Source organism: Meriones unguiculatus, chromosome 19 (genome assembly GCF_030254825.1).
Source record: "Meriones unguiculatus strain TT.TT164.6M chromosome 19, Bangor_MerUng_6.1, whole genome shotgun sequence".
Classification (NCBI taxonomy): domain Eukaryota; kingdom Metazoa; phylum Chordata; class Mammalia; order Rodentia; family Muridae; genus Meriones; species Meriones unguiculatus.
The window spans coordinates 63,606,965-63,621,196 of NC_083366.1; the positions used below are offsets into that span (position 1 = coordinate 63,606,965).

Consider the following 14,232-nt stretch of genomic DNA (forward strand, 5'->3'; position numbering starts at 1 on the left):
CTCCAGGCTAGATACTCTGGGCACAAGAGGAAGAGGAGGAACCCATATGGAGCCCCCCCCCCCCTGGGGGCGGGGAAGAGTGCAGGCACTGGAGGCAGAGAGGCCTTGATTCTGGTACAGGCACCATAGAGTTGTGTTGAGAAAGGAAGCAGTTGGGCTCCCTATCCAGGGAGGGAAGCCATCTGGATTCCTGCATCCGGGAGTAGACACCGACTTTCCTCTTTGTGGAAAGCAAGGCTAATAGAAAAGGGCAAACCGCTGCCATCCCATCTCCTCGAGGCCCGTGTGTGGGCACCAAGTCTTAGTGGGTCCCGTGTCACTGGTCCTCTAGGCTACCCCAGCATCCTCCAGAGTCTGAAGCAGCAGGAGCCTCTGAGGCTTCCTTCCTTCAGTCCTGACTGTGGTCTAATGGCTCAGGAAGTCACTAAGCAACTGGCTGGGCTGTAGCAACGGGCTTTCAGGGTCTGCCTGGGGGCAGAGCATTGGGAAGATGTTCTTTGCCTCTTTCCAAGGGTGTCGTGTCTCAGGCCCAGGGCCCGGCCTCAGAGGCCCCGTGTCAGCAGGCAGAAGAGGTTACTTCAACTTGGGGAGCTGGGACGTGGGCGTGATGAACTCAGTTTCCCATCGGTGGGGACTTGGGCTCTGTGGAGAGCGCACGTGGGAAGTGGGAGGGGCCTAAGACGTAGGGTCTGGTCCAGGAGGCACTGACAGGCAGGACTGGACAGGGTCGAGACAGAACTCAGAGCTAGGCAGGTAGGAAGCACAGCAGCTCCTCTCCCAAGCTCCTGGACGCCCACCCTTGTTAGAAACCCCTCGCCTTCAGCCTCCCCCTCCCCCAACATACACAAATTCCCTGGAGCCAAGTGTCTTTTCCATGTGGGGGACAGCTCAGGAGCTAGCAGAGCCAAGACCCAAGGAGGTAGACCAAACAGAGTTTAACTTGGGGATTGAGAGACTGGGGGCTTAGAGACAGAGCCTGACCCCCACCTCTCTCTCTCTCTCTCTCTCTCTCTCTCTCTCTCTCTCTGAGCGTTCCATGCTCCCCTAGTCCCAGATCCATCCAGTAACAGTTTTCAGTTTTACTCCTCATTTAAAGAGACTGGGTGAAGAATCATCCCGTCTCTCGCTCTACTCGCGCACACTCGGGTCAGTCCACTGAGTCCGGTGTTTGCCAAGGAAAATGTGTCCAGGTTTGCTTAAATCCAGTTAAGCAAATCCTCGTTGGAGAATCCCCCCCCCCCCCCCAGGGCGGCTTCCAGGTAGTTCAGACCAGAATGGTAAAGCGAGGTTGAGGTGGACAGGGAAGGGTGGTGATGCACGGCCGGCCCGGCCTCCGCTCTGTGAGTCGCACCTCTGTGTCTGCTACAGCATCCCGCGGTCCTGGTGAGGTGCCTCAGGGCACCCCTTTTCCCTGCACGGCTTTTGCTCCTCCTCCTGACCACTCCAGCCCCTCCCTGCCCCACCCAGTCCGCTGCTGCGGATCCCTCTCTGTGCCCTCCTGCACCTTCCTCTGCTCCCTGCGCGTCCCGACCTTCTCATCATTGCCTAGAGTCCCGCGCGGTCCTTGCTGTCCGTCTTCAGACTCTTTCTCACCTCTCACTGAGGATCCCTGGTTCGCCCGTCTCCGCAGGGTCCTTATCCCCAGGGCTGTCCTATTGGGCGCGCGCTCCGCTTTCTCCCTGGGTCCAGGCCTGCCAGCCCCTAGCCCGGGGCTCCTCGGCTCTTTCCCTCCTCCCAACCTCCTCTCCTTCCTCCTGGGTCCCTCCCTCGGGCGAGGCCTAGGGGGGTGGGGGTGGGGTGGGGGGCGGCGGCGCGGGGCGGGGCGGGGCAGGGCGGGCGGGGCGAGGCAGTGACGCGGGGCTGGCCGGGCTAGAGGCGCGGCGGCGCGGGGCGGGGGCGCAGTCCCGGGTCCGACTGGCCGAGCCCAGCGCGCCCCGCCCGCGCCCTGCGCCTCCGCCCGGCCAGCCGGCGGGGGAGGGGGCATGAGCCGGCGCCCGCGCGCGGCCGGGAGCTGCGGGGCGGCCTAGAGCCCCGCGAGGGGGCCCCCCCGCGCCCGAGCCCTCGCCGCCGCCGCCGCTGCCCAGCCGCGGGCGCCTCCGCGGGTGCCGCGATGCAACGGCCTGGGGAGCCGGGCGCCGCGCGCTTCGGGCCGCCCGAGGGCTGTGCCGACCATCGGCCGCACCGCTACCGCAGCTTCATGATCGAAGAGATCCTCACCGAGCCCCCCGGGCCCAAGGGCGCGGCGCCCGCCGCCGCCGCCGCCGCCGCGGGCGAGCTGCTCAAGTTCGGCGTGCAGGCGCTGCTGGCCGCGCGGCCCTTCCACAGCCACCTGGGTACGTGCAGCGGGCTGGGCTTGGCGGGCGGGTGGGCGACCAGCCGCGGGGCTGTCGGCGAGCCATCCATCCTCCTCCTCCCCTCTGTTTCTGGAACGCCCGGGGGATGCAGCTCCGGAGCGCAGGCCCCGGGCGCGTCTCTTCTTCCCTCGCTCTAACGGGGGAAGTAGAGGGTGCGAGCAACGGGCTACGCAGAAACCAGGCCTTGCGTCCTCAGGCCTTCCCGAAAGGGTTTGTCCTCTGATTCGGGGCTCCCTTCGGCTTTTTTCAATCCGGCGATAGGCCGGCCCGAGGACCGGAGCCCACATCCCCGTGGTAGACGGAAAATCGGTCTATGCATCCCTCTGGATCAAAATGACCCCAAGCCGGGGAAGCCTGAGTTTCGCGGTAGGGTTGACTGGGCATGGCAGGAGCTGCCCAGACTGGAAAGCTGAGACCTCTGGAGACGAGGGTCCTGTCTCATGGTGCTGGGTGCAGATGGTGGCCGTCCTGGACCTCCCAGAGCCCTGTGCTTTTCAGCCAGCGACAAACCGAGGCCTCTGCTGCAGCCAGAGCTCTGTAGGCCTTGTTTGCGGGGAAAGAGGCCTGGCTGTGATCCACTGGCCCTTCCACTTGCAGGCAAGCTGGACTTCCACGCCTGAACTGCTTGCTCAGACCTTCTCTGTCTTGGCCTCCTGTCTTGGAGGCTTGTGGAGCAGTCTGCTCTGTACTGCGCGCCTTCTCCATCTTGGGTTAGGACTTGTACCAACTTTCTTTGGTTGATCTTCTTCCTAGTCTTTTGGTGAAGAGTCTGTCTTCCTTTCTACCTCTTTCCCCCCCCCCCCCACCCCCGAGGTTCCCTTCCCACTCCCTACCGTCCTTCCTAGCTTACCTCACCCTGCCGGGTCCCCTGCTGAGGCCCACTCCTTTAAGAGAAGCCCACAGGAAAGAAAACCTCCTTCATAGACTCGGGCTCGGCCACCCGAGGCGGACGCCAGAGCCCGGTCTGTGGCAGTTGGGCCAGTTTGCCTATTTGAGGGTCATCTGGCTCCCAGCCTCTGTCACGCCTTTCACTACCGACGGCTCCGTTGTTGGTAATTTCGTTTGAAGCGGGCAAATAGCCGGTTTAGGAGTAGAGAACACGGAAGCATCTTCATGGGGGAAAAGCGTGAACAGAGACAACAAGAAGGCCCTTTCTCGGGTGCGAAGGATGCGCTGGTGACCCTCTCCTAGCTGATGTCAGAGGGCAGTGTAGGTCCTGCGCGGCGCACGAAAAGAAAAAGCAAAAGCCCACACCCCACAGCCTTCTTTTCCAAACGCGAAAGGCCCCCCTTCCAAATTCACCCGTACTCTCTGCTCTTAAGAATCCTGAAATCTCAGACCCTGCTGGCTCACGGGAACCCAGAGCTCCTTGCTGGACTTCCCGGTACCGCTGCTTCAAGAACGGTGGCCCAGAAGGCTTGATTTAAGTCCTCAGGGAGAGGCTGGCTCCGGGTTGCGCCAAGGGCAGTGGCCTGGAAGCTGGCTCCCGCTTACCCTTGCTCTCTGCTTCCCCCCACCCCACCCCCTGCAGCGGTGCTCAAGGCAGAGCAAGCAGCGGTGTTCAAGTTCCCACTGGCACCGCTCGGCTGTTCGGGGCTGGGCTCAGCGCTGCTGGCCACGGGGCCCGGGATGCCCGGGGCCGCGGGCGCCCCGCACCTGCCGCTGGAGCTGCAGCTCCGCGGGAAGCTGGAAGCCGCCGCCTCCGGGGAAGCTGGCGCGAAAGCCAAGAAGGGCCGCCGGAGCCGCACGGTGTTCACCGAGCTGCAGCTGATGGGCCTGGAGAAGCGCTTCGAGAAGCAGAAGTACCTCTCCACCCCCGACAGGTAGTGCCGGGAGAGGGGCTCGCGGGGGCTGCGGGCCGGCGGCGCGCCCGCCGAGCCGCTGAGGGCGCGCGTTGCTCTTTTCCAGAATAGATCTCGCGGAGTCCCTGGGCCTGAGCCAGCTGCAGGTGAAGACCTGGTACCAAAACCGGAGGATGAAGTGGAAGAAAATAGTGAGTGTGGCCGGTGGCTTCCCGCGGGCTGGGGTTTTCGGAGCTCGGTCCCCCGGCCTCCTCCAAGGTCTGCCTCCCCGCCCCCCTCACCCCGAGGCTTCTGCGCAGCCCACCCAGGGCCCTCCGCTCTCCCCACCCGGGTTCGGTTCGCCGGGAGCTGAGCTTTTCTCCCATCCCGGGCCCCGAGCTCCGCTCTTCCCAGCAGCGCTTTGGCGGCCGCTGGTTCCTCGGGATCGGGGTCCCCGGTGGCGACGGTTGGGTCCCCGGCGGACCCCCACCTCACCCTGGCACTGCCTGGTCCCCCTCCTCGGAACAGGTGCTGCAGGGCGGCGGCCTGGAGTCCCCCACCAAGCCCAAGGGGCGGCCCAAGAAGAACTCCATCCCCACGAGCGAGCAGCTCACGGAGCAGGAGCGCGCCAAGGAGGCGGAGAAGCCCGCGGAGACGCCGGGCGAGGCCCGCGAGGACTGAGCCGCGGGCGGGGACCCCGGGACTGGCCCGCAGCGCCCGCTCCGCTGGCTGTCGAGACGAGACGTCTCCTTACTACTTCGAACGAGGACAATTCAGGGCCAACCAAGGAAGGACACGGGCCCGGGAGCCAACCCCGGATCTCGGCGAGCTCCTGCCCCCGAGGCTGGGCCGGGCGCGTCCGGCGCCAGCGAAGCTTCTGGGCTTCCCGGAGCTCCGCGGGGCCCGGCGGTCCACGCGCACTCACGCCCCGCTCCTCGCCCACACCTCCCCCCGGCCTCCAGCCGGCCCTCCGGGCTCGGACACCGGCAGGCACACACCCGCTTCCACGCCTTGGGGACCGGGCCTCCGGGAGCAGACCCCACCCGCCCTGCCCTGCGGAGTCCGCTCCGGAGGAGCTGATGCCTGGTCCCTGATGTCGCTGGGGCTTCTACCCCCCTCTTGCGAAGACGGTGACTTTTTTTTTTCCAATAAAATATTTTATGACACGGCGAGGGGCTGGATGGCGGCCTCCGGAATCCGTGAGGGGTGGAGGGGCGGTGAAGTAGGAAGGGCCCTGGAAATTGCAACGTCCTCCGGCTCCGGAGAGGACAAGCGGTGGTGTCCCTTCCGGGCCCAGTACCGCAGTGGCTAGGTGGCTCAGGAAGTAACCCTAGGCGTGAGGGACCCACACGGGCTCTTCCTTCCCAGCTGTGGAGGACGGAAGGGAGGCACGTAAGTGATAGCGGTCCCCCCACCAGTCCAGAAGCGCCCTCGAGCTCTGAGCCTTATGAGCTGATTGGGTCTCCTGGGACTTCGCCTATGTGGTCGTAAGGTGCTCCTGATCAACTCTTTTGAGGGAAGTGGGAAGCTCAGAGTGTGCGAGGCAGTCCTGCTGGGAGGCTAGCCGGTAGGGAATGCCTCCTGGTGTCTCTCCCAACCAAAAGGGTCTCGGTTGTTTAATTTTGGGGCGGGGGTGGTCTGTCTCTGTGGTCGGGGGTCATGGTGACCCATGTGAAACGGTCCCTTTAATAGTTAAAGCTCAGAAAGGGGACACAGCTTGACCAGGCAGTTCTGGGCACACTAGTATTCACAGCTAGGTCCCCTCGGGGTCCCCCAAATGCTGTAGGCTTTGCGATTTGGTTTTGGCGGTGGTTGTGGCGGCTGTTTTAAAACAAAGTCTCACGGTGTTCCCCTCGCTGCCTGGGAACTTGCTATGTAGACTGGGTTGGCCTTGAACTCTCCCTAGAGTCGCTCAAATGCTGGCAGTTAAAAGCATTCACACCACGCACAGCAAAGGCTTTAAGAATGTGCCAGTCAGTCGTCTGCGTTAGTGATTTATTTTTTAAAAATTTGCATTTTCAAGTATTTTTGTGTGTCTTTGTGGTGTGTGTATATGTGTGTGTGTGTGTGTGTGTGTGTGTGAAGGCGTTATGTGCACCTGAGCTTCAGGTCAAGGCCGGAGGTGTCAGAGTCCCTCGGAGCTGGAGTTAGGGACAGTTTAGGGGAAGCTGTGAGCCGAGGGATACGGGTCTGGGAACCAGAACTGGAGGCTTCTGAAAGAACATTTTTCGAGCTCTTAGATGCCTAAATGCTTCTCTAGCTTCAGACTTTCCACATTCGGCTAGGTCCTTCCTAGACTTCAGCTTGAACTTCTCCCTGGGATTTCCAGCGTCAGGATCCTGAGAAAGTAGAACCCGCGTTCTGTGAGGGCGTTGTGAGCAAGGCTAGGTCTCAGACAGACCATCTCTGCTCTTAGACTCTTGATTCAGCCTCACAAACAATTCCCAAGGAAGGCTGCAACCCTGGCAGAGCGAAAGGAGCAGTGTGTGTGTGTGTGTGTGTGTGTGTGTGTGTGTTAGAGAGAGAGAGAGAGAGAGAGAGATGCTGTGCCCCTCTAATTCCTTCCGGCCCTTGGTGTTACCCCCAGGTCAGCTCAGCCTGGCAGTGTTATTACGGAATATTCTTGTAGCTGGCTCTTGCAATCATTTGGGCTAATCCTCACAGCTCAAAAGAAAGGTCTGAGTGGCCAGAAGGCCTGGGGGACCGAGGTTCCAGCCTCTTCTTTATCAACTCTGACAAACTGTGGAAGGGTGCAGCCCACTGGGGTGCCCGCAGAGGAGTACGGGAGTGTGTGTGTGTGTGGGGGGGGGTTCCAACTCAACCAGTTACGGTTCCTGTAGGGCCCTCTCATGTTGCTACATTTGGAGGCGCCAATGTTGTGTTGCTGAGCGAATCTAAGGCGTCCTGGGAAGCTCCCCACTGGCCCACCCCAGCTAAGCCAGAGGGCGAGGGGCGAAACGGAGACTCAAAGCAAATGTCAGAGCCCAGCGCCCTCCAGCCGCAGGTCTGGAACCTGACTCCGTTTACCAGCGCGTCCTGGAGGCTGACAGCGTCTCAAAGACCCTTGTTTATCCGGGGGCAGTGAGACGGCGAGGGTTTGGCGCCTTGGGCACACACCAGAATCAGGTAAGGCCAGCACGCGCCGAGCCACCGAGCCAGGAGGAGAGAAAGCGGAGCCCTTCCTTCTGCGGGCGGATCCCGGAGTCTCTCTGCTTGGGAGAGTAGCTGGGCCTCGATGGGGACTTCCAGGCAGGTGGCTCCGGGAGGAGGCCGGAGCGTTCTAACAGCCGGGGTTCGCGGCGAAGGGCTCCCCTTAACCACCTGAGCCCCGACGCGCTGGTCTGCGCGCCACCCACCCGGGTCCCCAGAGCCAAGGGCCCCTCCCTGCCTCCCCCGACCACGCCCCTCTGTCCAGGCGGGCGATCTGGGGGTGGGGGAAGGGAAGAGCCCCTCTCATTTCTCCTGGACCCTTGCCACGCAAGTCAAGTTTCAGCCCCCAAGGTCCTGGGAAACAAACCTCAGAGACGTCGCAGGCGGCCGGCCGTGGCCGTGGCCGCGAGCCCCCGGGAGGGAGCGGGCTCTGGTGGCCCTGGCCGGCGGTGGTCCTGGGGCAGGGGGACCTGCAGGGCTCGGGGCAGGGCAGGGCAGGTCGCTTAGGAGCGCTCCGCGCGGGACTCCGGGGCAGCGGGGTGGTGGCAGCGCTGGGGGGTGGGGAGGAGGAGGAGGGGAGAGAGAGCGCTTCCCCGGGCTCTGAGCTGCAGATCTCCAGGAGCGGGGTTTCTACGCAGGCCCGGGAGTCCCCGCCCCGCCGCCCGCAAAGCCCGGGGCACCGCCAGCCAGCTCGCCCTCGGCCCCAGGCCCGGCCCATGCCGGAGCCTCGCTTTTCCAGACCGAATAATAAAAGCCGCGGTGTCTCCTTCCTTGTTCTCGATCTCTCCAAGAGTGGTCGGTGGAAACCTACAAAGTGGACGGGGGTTTGGTGTCGCCTGAAACGGGAGGGCGCAGCTTCGGGGAAGCCGAGGGCCCGGACGGTCCAGCTGCGGGTGGCGGAAAGGCTGGTCTCTGCCTCGCCAGGTCCCAGCGACTCCAGGGTCCTGGGAGAAGTCACACGCTTTTTCTGTCTATCCGGGCTGGTTTCGGTTCTTGCCGCCCTTACGGTTGTTTTTACATCCTGGGAAACCCTGACCTAGGAAGCGACAGCAAAGGAGAAGAAACTCAAGAGACAAGCCAGGAGGGAGTTGCCGGGAAGCCAGTTAGTTGGAACCTCAGATGTGCCTGGCCTCTGCGAAGCAAGTGAGAGCTCTAGCAGGGATGCCCCAGCCACTGTAGGGCGGGACCCTTAGCTGAAGGTTCTGGGCCTTGAGGCACAGGACACTCCTAACTCCCTAGAGGCAGGTGGGCCGGTGCTGGCCTTTGGAAGAGGCAATCGAGGGTTCATCCTCGTTCTGCAAGGGGCCCCACCTGTAAGACGTCAAAAGCTCCCACTTCTCCTACCACAACCTGGGGTTCTCATGACAGGTGGTGTGTGTGTGTGTGTGTCACAGTCACTTGTGGTGTCTCTCGGCCAGGAGGAGTAGGACAGGAGTAGGAAACTTACTCTGCGGAGCAGATATGAGGAAGCCAAGACTGCCCCAGCCAAGAGGTAGAATCCGAGCTAGTAAGGAACAAGGCCAAGGGCACCCGAGGGTACTCACGGGAACATTTTAGTCAATTAGTTCCTCTCTCCCTCCCTCCCTCTCTCCTTCCCTCTCTTTTTTAATCTTTTTTCTACTTGTGGCGCTGGGGATCAGGTCCGTGCCTCCTGCGCACTGGACGATTGCTGTTCCACTGAGCAACATTCCCAGGCCTCTCTGTTATTTTTCAAATGTAAATGCAAGAGTGGTTTGTTATAAAAACCTATGTCCAAATAATGCTGCAGGAGATCCTTGGGTAAGCAGAAAATAATGTTCCCAGGTAGTGGGAGAGCAATGAGCTGCAGCTTCACTGGCAACGTTGAGACGCCCCTGCCCTTCAGGGCTTCAGGAAGTAATTGCGGGCCATCACGGCACCTCGAAGCCTCTAATGTTTATTAGGCTCCTATATGAACAGCCCTCCCTCCCTCCCTCCCTCCCTCCCTCCCTCCCTCCCTCCTTTCTTTTCTTTCTTTCTTTCTTTCTTTCTTTCTTTCTTTCCATATTTTTCCTTCCTTCCTTCCTCCTTCTTTCTTTCTTTCTTTCTTTCTTTCTTTCTTTCTTTCAAAAGATACATGTATGTGTGCACGAACATGCAAGTGTGTATGTAGGCACGTGTGCGAGTGTGTGGAGGCTGGAGTTATTCGGGAGCTCCCCTTGTGTTCCGAGACACAGGAAACTGGCTCACCAATTGGGCTAGACCTTCTGGCCTGTGAGCCTCCGGGAGCTCCCCGTCTCCGGGGTTACAAGCACGCACCACTGGGTTTTTGCACAAGAGTGCTTGGGGTTATAATCGGGCCCTCACGTGTGTGGGAGTGTGTGTGTGTGTGTGTGTGTGTGTGTGTGTGTGTGTGTGTGGTAGGCAGTTTCCTGACTGCGTTATCTCCTCTCCTTGCTTCTCACCTTTCTTTTAGGAGGCACTCAGCTGGTGGTGGCTCACGCCTTTAATCCCAGCCCTAGCGAGGCAGAGGCAGGTGGATCTTTATGAGTTCGAGGCCAGCCTGGTCTACAAATTGAGTTCCAGGACAGCCAGGGCTGTTAAACAGAGAAACCTCAGTCTCCAAAAACAACAACAACAGCAACAAATAAATAAGCAAACAAAACCACCCAAGCGTTTATTGAAGTGTGGTAAGCAGCTCCCAGCGCCAGGGACACAGCCGGCTCCAACAAGCCTCAAGTGCCTCCTCCATCCACCCACAGCTGCGTGAGAGACGTGTTTCCATTTGGTAGTTGAGCATGAAGCTCAGAGATGTTAGCTGATGTGCTCGGGCACAGCAGACACCAAGAATGGAATTTGGGTCTGATTTGGTTCGGGGGGGGGTCTAGTGTGGGCTGCCTCAGATGTCATAGGATCCCCAATGCTTGGAGCCACCCATAACGGACCTTAGCATTGGTTGAATAAGTGCTCAGCACCTGCTGTGAGCAGGCATCGCCTAGGCATAGTGCCCACATCGCATAGTGCCCACACCTTCAGCTCCCACGGCAGGTGGGGACAGGCTACACAGAGGGTAATGGAGCCACAATTAAACCCAGAGCTGACTGCAGAGTGAAGCCAGCTGAAGCTTAGGCAGCTGGGCTGGGTGCAGTGGCTCACAGCTCTAGCCCCAGCAATTGGGGGAGGCAGGGGCTGGCAGATCTCTGTGAGTCCTGGGCCAGCCTGATCTGTGGGTTCCAGGACAGCCAGGACTACAACGCAAGCAAAGAAAATGAGACGAAAGAGAAGAGAGCTTCTACACAGGCCTCAGTGACCAGAAGGAAGTGTCTGTGCTAGCTCCGGGGAACATCAGGGTCAGAGCAAGTGCAAAGGTCCTGGGGCTGTTCTTGAGCTCCATCTAGAGGTGTGAAAGAGATAACAAGTAGAAGTGAGGAAGAGAGGGAAAGGCCAGGAGGCGGAGCAGGAGCTGCCTAGAGGAGACAGCCTTAGGGGGCTGTTCTTGCCTACCACTCTATTTACACTCTAATATCGCTGGGAGCACGCCCTTAACCCAGCCCAGCGGCAGCTCCAGGCAAGTGTGTGCGAGTGTGTGTGCGCGCGCGCGCATTCGCATGCATGTGCGTGTTCTTTCTTTTTCATAAGGTTGCAATTTTCTGCGTGCTTTAAGAACATTAGAGGGGCGTTTGACTGACGCGCCATGTGAAACGCATTAGGCAGGCTGCAGGGGCGCTCGCTGCTGGAGGGAAGGGGCAGGTGGAGGCGGGAGCTAGCCCCTACCCGCCCGCCCAGTGGTCAGGAGGGGAGCACAGAGAGGGGAGGGGAGGAAAAGAGAGGGGAGGAAAGCGGAGGAGAGAAGAGGAGAGAGACTGAGGCAGGGCAAAGCCAGATGTCCAAAACTGACCCCCACTGGTAGAAAAAGCTGGGGGGACACAACAGGAGAGCGAGCGGGAGCAAATGGTGGCGCAGAGCAGAGAGAAGGCGAAAGGGAAGAGGAATGTGGCGGAAGGAGGAAAGAAAGGAGACCTTCCCACAAACCGCAAAGGAAGACTATGAAGTCCAGGCTCCCAAACCACCCTGTGACCTGGAGCTCAGCCCTTCCCTGGTAGATGGTGGGGAGGAGGGAGCACAGTGGGAGCTTCCTTGCTTGCCTGGTCATCCAGGTCCCTCCCTCTGCGGCACCTGCCTTTGCCGTCCCCCTCCAAACCTTGGCCTCCAGCCCCCGTGCCTCGGACCCAGGGCTGCTCTTGAGGCTCACCACCTTCAGATGCCCGGTGTTTGTAGCCGGAGTCCCGCGTCTCTGTTCCTGACGCGGCCTTGGTCCTTACATAATCCTGTCTACCCAGCACTGTCCCCCTGTGACACACACTGTGCTCGCAGGCCTGCAGTGAGGAGATAAGGGGACTGTGGACGCGTCACCTGTTCTCTCTGTGACTCGGTTTTTCCTTCTTTAAAATGGGAAGAACAACACCTCATGGTCTCCTTGAGGTGCCCAGGGGGAGTAGAGCAATCAGATTTATTTCCTCCCAAAGGGGGGTGATGGGAGCTCCTGAGGGGATGCACCCCACAAGCTTGCAGAGTTAACGGGACAGGATTAGAGCCGGTGCCGTGTGCCAGGCCGTGGCAGCGATGGCTGCTACATTGTCTCTCCCACCTGTGCCTTGCTGTGGGAGGGCTGTGAATGTCACGGAGGCCCCACCCACTGCGTATTTGGGGAGATTTCAACTAACAATCATTAGCCTGCTCTTTGTTTTCCCCGAGATAAAATCCCCTCTCCCGGCACTGCCTAGCAGCAAACTGGAGTAGGAGTGAGCTGATTCGCAAATCTTTGGCAGCCTTGGTTGGGGGATCTCTGCTCCGACTATCTGCCCAGGACCTCGTGGGTCAGGCCTACGAAGCAGTTCCTTCTGTGCTTTCTAGATTCCCACAGTGAACGGATGGAGGGGGCGGGTGGAAGATAGGCAGGCGGGTGGATGGGTGGGTATGTAGATGAGCAGGTAATGAGCGGGTGTGCGTATGGGTGTGCATTCATGAGTGGGTGGATGGGTAGGTATATGGATGGGTTGATGGGCAGAGAGGTAGAAGGATGGATGGATGATGGATGAGTGATGGATGGTGAATGAATGGTCACCATGCCATCCTCTCCTTGGCTAAGGATCTTCCGCTGCTATCAGAGCCTGGGAGATCTCAGGAACTCATTCCCCTCATCCTAGCGTGTGTGTTAACCAGGGGCTTGTGGGAATTGGTGGGTAATCATACCTTCAAGCCCAGGCGATGCTGCTGAGGAGTGGTGGCCACACCAGGCTCCAGAGTCTCCCTGCAAACGCAAACTTCTGCTGTTGCCAGCGGAGACTTGCAGCACTCTGTATGTGTGTGCGTCTTTACTGACTCTGTCGTGGTAAGTTCCTCAACTGCCCCACCTGTGGGGCACATGCGTAAGCTGCCGGGCACATCCAGAATTGTTAACAAGGCTGAAGAGCATCTGTGAGGAGGCACTTTCTGAGGACTGTGCCCAGTACAGTTCTGGAACCTTCTACTGCTACAAGTTTCTCTTCAAGCAAGCACAGGGTGCCTCCACACACTGGTGGGTAAAGGAGAGAGAAGAACATAAATGGCAAAGAAGATGGAGAAAGAAAGGCAAAGTCTCTAAGGAGAGTGCCCACCTGGTGTATGCTCTGTGCTTTGTAGTAGCCACTGCTGGCTGCTTGCCTGCCCGAGTCCTCCCCAAAGGGACCTCAGGCTTCCTGCGAAAACAAGCTAGTGGGGAACTCTTTTGAACATGTTCCTTTGTGACAGAAACCTGCCTGCAGACTGACTGGACATAGGAGATCCCATCCACTCACAACTTCCTTGTTTCTTCCAAAGATGGGTATGGCAGCCAAGAGGGGGAGAGGGAAGGGAAGGAGGAAGGAGGGGAAGAGAAGATGAGCATTATGGGACTTACGAGACAAATGTCCACTTGCAGAATGCTTCATTTATTCACCCATGCAATCATTTCCTCATTCCCTCTTTTATGCTTGCAACCAGAAGGTAATTATGCCTTATTTATATGTTCATTGTGAGGCCAGATATTGACTATGAACTTGACAGGATCTAGAATCACTTAGGAGACTGGGTCTGCCTGTGCAGGAGTTTTTAGATTGGGTTAAGACCCGTCATAATGATAATGTCATCATCCATAGGCTGGGGTTCTGGGCTGCATAAAATGGAGAAATAAACTCTTCCCATTTAAGTTGCTTTCTCTCTCTCTCTCTCCTTTTGTCAAGTATTTTGGTCACAGAAACAAAAACGGTAACCGATGCACCCACTGTTCTAGTTCTCTCTCTGTTGCTGTGACCAAACACCAACTGAAAGCAGCTTAGGGTAGTAAAGGTTTATTTACCCTTCAAGGCCATTGTCCATATTGAGGGAAGTCAGGAAAGGAACCTGACGCAGAAACTGTGAAGGATCACGGCTTGCTGGCTCACTCATTCACTCATGCTTAGCTAGTTTCCATTCATATCCCAGAACCACCTATGTAAGGAATGGTACTGCCCACAGTAGGCAGGCCCCCTCCTACATCAATTAGGATAAGTCCCCTCCCCTCCAGACTCCCCCATAGGCATTTCCTCAAATGAGGATTTCTTCTCAGGTGACTCTAGGCTGTGTCACGTTAATAATGCTGACTACGGCAGCCATGTTTGAGAGCAGCCATGTTTGTACCTACTCTATGCACAAGGTGCCATTTATCTGGATAAATGTAACAAAATGTGATGTGTACATATGATTGGATATTATCCAGCCTTGGAAATAGGAAAACGATGACATATGTTAAAAAAAAGGGGGGGGGGATAGAATAAGAGGACAACAAAAGCAGGAAAACAAGCCAACCTCCCATAAGATTCATAGGCAGAAGTCCCCTAGGGTAGACAGGAGGTAGAATGGAGGGCTTGGGGTGACTGGTTTCCCCCTCACAAACACCTTTTTTTGTTTGTTGTCCTTAAGAATACTTTAGA

At 58.6% G+C, this 14,232-nt stretch overlaps 1 protein-coding gene across 1 annotated transcript; it reads left to right on the forward strand.

The window, feature by feature from the left end:
- The first annotated feature begins 2,110 nt into the window (after positions 1-2,110).
- Positions 2,111-4,833, forward strand: Barx1 (BARX homeobox 1). The gene is made up of 4 exons (XM_021638170.2): positions 2,111-2,333; positions 3,886-4,177; positions 4,263-4,347; positions 4,664-4,833. Exons 1-4 carry the CDS (start codon positions 2,111-2,113, stop codon positions 4,814-4,816), a joined length of 753 nt encoding a protein of 250 aa, XP_021493845.1. The 3' UTR covers positions 4,817-4,833.
- The last annotated feature ends 9,399 nt before the right edge of the window (positions 4,834-14,232 follow it).